The 5,673-nt window shown below is 41.1% G+C and overlaps 1 protein-coding gene across 2 annotated transcripts; it reads right to left on the reverse strand.

The window, feature by feature from the left end:
• Positions 1-106: 106 nt before the first annotated feature.
• Positions 107-5,075, reverse strand: LOC116610744. Of its 2 annotated transcripts, none has more exons than XM_032371536.2 (4): positions 4,596-5,075; positions 3,187-3,440; positions 2,231-2,387; positions 107-1,723 (listed from the first exon to the last, which is right to left on the reverse strand). In XM_032371536.2, exons 2-4 carry the CDS (start codon positions 3,423-3,425, stop codon positions 1,136-1,138), a joined length of 984 nt encoding a protein of 327 aa, XP_032227427.2. In that variant the 5' UTR covers positions 3,426-3,440; positions 4,596-5,075; the 3' UTR covers positions 107-1,135. The 2 variants fall into 2 exon arrangements, with proteins under 2 accessions (XP_032227427.2, XP_032227426.2); XM_032371535.2 differs by having other exon boundaries at positions 3,187-3,426; positions 4,596-4,801.
• Positions 5,076-5,673: the final 598 nt, after the last annotated feature.

A 5,673-nucleotide genomic window follows, 5' to 3' on the forward strand; every position in this document is an offset into this window, starting at 1 on the left:
AACAGCGCTAGAATTTTTTTACCTCGGATATTTGGAGGGGGGGGGGAGGGTGGGTAAATTTTGCTCTCTCAAAGCTGTTGTTAAAAATAACACTAGATGACACAGCTAATATTATGCAATTATCATTACCTTGGGAAGTAATACATGCATGCAAATACTTTTTTTCTGTAATAATTCAAGATTTTCTTTTAATTTTGCAAAAATCATAAGAATCCAAGATGGCGTTGTAAAGCCGTTAAATGGTTGATTTTAACATATCTGAATGATGCAAAATGATTTCAACCCGATATCTCATAATTTAGGCAATATGTGAAAGAATAGCTAGACACCGTATTTATGACGCCATTGTGACGTCATCATTGATTCGACCACACCCAAAATAGGGCCTGACGATTCTTTGCATGTTGGTGGTCATTGTCTGTAAGTCTAGGTCATAACCTAAGCTGTTCATAAAATACGGAGGGGGGCCTTTTAGCCCCCACCCCCCCCCCCCCCCCCCAAAGACAGCTCACAATAGCCCAGTCTGAAAAGGGTTAAGAACACTCGACACTTAATGCAATAACCATGAATTTTTATATGGAATTTGGATGGATTTCGAAAGAACAATTCGCAAGACAACCAAACTAAGGGTAAGTCGTCCATTCGTCAAGGGGGTGACGTCATCAAAAATACGAATATCAATATCTTGAGCTACGAGAGTTGTGGCACGACCAAACTTAGGCCAAGTTGTTTTAAGGCCAGGGGGGGGGGGGGGGGGTCTGACAAAATAGACAAGTGACATGACGTCATTAATTACTTCTTCAGAAGTAGGACAAATTAACCTTAAAAAATCTTTATTTTTTAAATTGCACCTTAACCTCAAAAATGCATTTCTAACCCGAGATAAAATATTTGACAAAAAAAAAGGGACACGGCGACACGTTCTCTTGACTTCTAAAGTACCAGGCAAATTCCCCCCCTCCCCCCTCTCCCCCTTCCCGGGGGACTACCTGAGCTTATATGTACAGCGTTTATTTCCCGTGCGTTCCCAATGCGGTGGGTTCTTGGAGCCATCATGTTTATAAACGTCTACTGTGCACAGTATAATTGATCTAAATTCATTATTTCTTGACTTGCCTGCAGAATGTGAAAGACCTCATTGCTTTTTTACTTTAGGTTTTTCCGTAATCGTCAAGATGTCGTATGATTGGTCATTTTCCCGAGTTCTCTGTCGAACTTTTTTTACCTCGCTTCGCTGTGCATTATGGTCTACTATAAGTAATTCGTATGTATCACTGCGGTGGTATCCAGGCCCCACGTACGAGTCCGTGTCATCCTTGTATTGTGTTGTTCCGTCTTCCGGCATCATTTCTTGCTTGTCAGTCTTAAAGTACCTCTGCTCAATGTAATTCATGCGCGTCTCCCCTTCACTAACGCTGATCGCTGGCAACTTACAGGTCTGATCCTCGTATGTTTGGTGGGCTTGCTCAAGGATTAGGATAGCTTCATCATTAACATGCTTTGTTTCTTCACACGCTATACCCAATCTCTCTCGTAGCCGCTGTTCGTATGCCTGGGCTGCCTTTACTCCAAGGTCAGACTCTTCGCGCGACGCCCAAATTGACGGTGTTATTTTTGGTATCTGGAAAACGTCGATTTGTGTCTGTCTTTTCTTTTCCTTTTGGCTTCGGTTCCGATAGGTTTCTTGGTCTACTTCTGTTTCCGTTTGGATATTTGACGATTTCTAATGAAAAGAGAAAAAAGGAAAAAAAAGCAGCATGTTCTTACTTTTATATAGCTAACATCTAGCGTGCTGGTCTGTCTTACATCTAGCGAGTGTTTTGGTCTGTCTTACATCTAGCGAGTGTTTTGGTCTGTCTTACATCTAGCGAGTGTTTTGGTCTGTCTTACATCCAGCGAGTGTTTTGGTCTGTCTTACATCTAGCGAGTGTTTTGGTCTGTCTTACATCTAGCGAGTGTTTTGGTCTGTCTTACATCTAGCGAGTGTTTTGGTCTGTCTTACATCTAGCGAGTGTTTTTGTCTGTCTTACAGCTAGCGAGTGTTTTGGTCTGTCTTACATCTAGCGAGTGTTTTGGTCTGTCTTACATCTAGCGAGTGTTTTGGTCTGTCTTACATCTAGCGAGTGTTTTGGTCTGTCTTACAGCTAGCGAGTGTTTTATTCTGTCTTACATCTAGCGAGTGTTTTGGTCTGTTTTATCTCTAGCTAGGGTGCTGGTCTTTCTGCATTACCTCTACCGGTTGTGTTGGTTTGTCATTTTGTCCTGTAGCTCCGGCTTTACTGATGTTCATGGATGGGACGAATACTGTGATGGCCTTCGGACGGTCTTCATCTAGTGTCCGTTTTTTGCTGATTGACGAGGCGTGACGCTTCTTGATATGGGCATATCTAAAAACAAACTCAATTATGTATGCGTTTTTCATTTCCTTTAAAATATGGAGGTTGTTATTATGGAAACATTCGTGTATTATAGGAAGGGGGGGCTAGGGGCGAAGGGATTAGGGGTTAAGGGGAATTAAATAAAGGATGAATAAGATAACAGCACTATCATCATTATCGGTATCATGACCGAGTGCGTGTGGCGAACGAGCATTTATGAGAAAAGCTGGCAATCGATTAGCAAATCCATAGATTCTCTAATGTTTCAAAATAAGGTATTTTATAATCTGAGCGGGCTATACCTCGGACGCTAGCATGTACAGGTCACTGCGCATACAGCGGATTGAATTACAAGTGAATAACGGTTTGTGACGGTTTAAATCCCGTAGCTGTACGGAATGTTCGGCCCGCAAATCAATCAATGAGAGCGCGCGCAGTTATACCATCACCATCACCACCATCATCACCATATCGCCATCGCCATCGCCATCGCCATCGCCATCGCCATCGCCATCGCCATCGCCATCGCCATCGCCATCGCCATCGCCATCGCCATCGCCATCGCCATCGCCATCGCCATCGCCATCGCCATCGCCATCGCCATCGCCATCGCCATCGCCATCGCCATCGCCATCGCCATCGCCATCGCCATCGCCATCGCCATCACCAATCCCTCAATATTTAAAAAAAATGTTAAGAGAATGACCGGTAGGGGCGTGGCTGTGCCCCCCCCCAATATTTTCTAATGTTTCTTTATTGCCCCCACCCCCAATTTTACGTGGCTTGCTACGGCTCTGTATCATCATACCGCTGGCCGATTTCCCTCTCCTTCTTTTTCAGTTCTTTTATTATTGTACTGATTTCCCGCTCTGTTTGTATCTGTGTTCGTCGTTGCTTGGCGCGCTCTTGGCGGCACCTCTCGTGGTACTTTGCAGCCTCGTTCTGGTAACTGTGACACACTGCTCTGCGTATGCTCAGAAGACTAACATTTGGTTCCATACGCCTGCGATAGCTATCCAGCAGTTGTGAGTAGTAGCTGTAGTTCATTCTAGCGGGGAATATCTAGAATGTCAGAGATGCTTGAACCTCGTCCCCAGGGTCTTCTGGGTAATTATCAATCTGGCGTCTAGCCGAAAATTACCCAGAAGACCATGGGGACGAGGTTGATGATGAATGACAATTAGAAAGTTACTAAGAAGCATATTCATAAGACGTAAAATGGTGGATACAAAAGTTGAATGAAAGTAAAAATTTAAAGTTTGATGTTACACAGAAGAATTCTTGTAAGTTCTTTCCCGAGGAATCCTTCAGACCAAATTATCTTTCTTACTCATCAAAAGCGTACGTATGCTTTTCCTTGCCAATTTTTGTTCCACCAAATTTTAAAATTACATTTACGCTACCTGTGTTATATTTTCTTGTGCAATGAAATGTTAAGACAGTTAATTGTTCAAAATTTGGGTCTAAATTCATATGAAAAAATGTCTTTTTGACATGGAAAATGTGACTGTGAAACATTTTTCAGTTCAATTTTCGTTCAATGTTTCAGTCATCGTGCCTTGTTAATTATCAGTAGTTGATTAGTGATATCAAAAAGTTTGGGCTAAGAAAAGATAGTCATTGCGTACAGTTAAATTCTGGTTAATGATTCGTGGAACTGTGGTTTCTGATTTAATCATGAATGGTAATTAATAGCAGCTTAAAAGTTCCAACTACATTTCCTTAAAAATCACTTGTGCATTGGCTATGCAGGGAAAACACTGATTATCTTGACAATAGTTAACTCTTCCCTGTGTTAGAAATATCTCTACTTCGTTTAAATTCATTCTTTCTGTGTAAAAAGCATAGTGCAGGGCCTCTATGCGGGAGCGCGTCTCTCTCTCTCTCTCTCTCTCTCTCTCTCTCTCTCTCTCTCTCTCTCTCTCTCTCTCTCTCTCTCTCTCTCTCTCTCTCTCTCTCTCTCTCTCTCTCTCTCTCTCTCTCTCTCTCTCTCGGAACTACGGATTGGTCGGAACTACGAACTGATCACAAAGTTCGGCATCTAGTCAAAAGCGCTGATATCTTTGGAACAATAGAATTTGTACTTACTTTTCACAAAACATTGTTCGAGTAAAGAAAATTGGAAGTCACTAAAACGTTGGGATAGATAACAGAAAGAGACCTACCAAAACAGATAAAAAAAAGAGTATAGCAAAAAGTATAAGAGTAAAGTCTTACCTCACGATTGAAAGGTTTGTACTGATTTCACGGTGACATTTCAAGGCTTACAAATATACGTGTTACAAGTCCTCGAATCCGACCAATTCGACTCCTTCTCGACAAGGCATTCCCTTGTGATATGTATTCACATGGAACGAAAAATCAAATCGATGCCTACACTTTTTGAATGTAAGGGCATAATCCCAAAGTTGAAAATTCCCATGGATACATACGAATACCTTAGCTTGTTGCTGCACATCAAATCGAATTAACCAATCATGATAAAGATATTAATAAATGAATTAATAAATTTACTAGATTCAGCCAATCAGTCTGTCTCTAAGTCTTGGGATGGTTCGAGCAGGTGTTTCCCCAGTCGGGATACCTGTGGATAGAATTCTTCTAGCTATCTTTCATGAGAACGCTGTTTTTTTTAGAGAAACTACTACGTCAAAAGAGAAACGTCAACGTCATGAGGGAAAGAGCTAAGAAGCACAGTATTTTTGTAGTCTTCTTGCAGCCTCTCAAAATAGTTTTTGCAGATACTCTACAGTGTATGTTTATAAAAACTCGACCGCGAAAATTTATACCTGCTATATGGCTGTCGTCAATTAAAAACTCCGTCACAAGATTTGGTAAAGATTTCTATGTTTAGATTTGGCTTGTACCATAGAAAACGGGCAAAAGCGCGCCGTAAACAACCTGAAGACGCGACATGACGATTGTTTCCCCCCCCAGACCCCCCTCTCCTTAAATAATTTAATAGACAAACAAAAATAGAAAAAAAATCGCGAAAAAAATCGATCAAGCTTTGGCTTGGTGAAATCCACAGAAAAAATATCAAACCACCGATTTTGGGGTGAAACAGTTACTATTTCTAAAAATTTGAAGACATAACTACCATGCTTTAAATTCCTAATTCTAGCACTCAAATTGTAGGTATTCAGAATTTTCTATTCTATTCACCTCTATAGGTATTTAATTATGAGTAACTATCTTGTCTGCCCGTACAAAAACTATATATTCGTAACTTTATATTCGGATATAGGTTATAACAAGGCATTTCCATGGTAATAATAAATGCAAATGAGTGAGT

Source organism: Nematostella vectensis, chromosome 15 (assembly GCF_932526225.1).
Source record: "Nematostella vectensis chromosome 15, jaNemVect1.1, whole genome shotgun sequence".
Lineage (NCBI taxonomy): Eukaryota > Metazoa > Cnidaria > Anthozoa > Actiniaria > Edwardsiidae > Nematostella > Nematostella vectensis.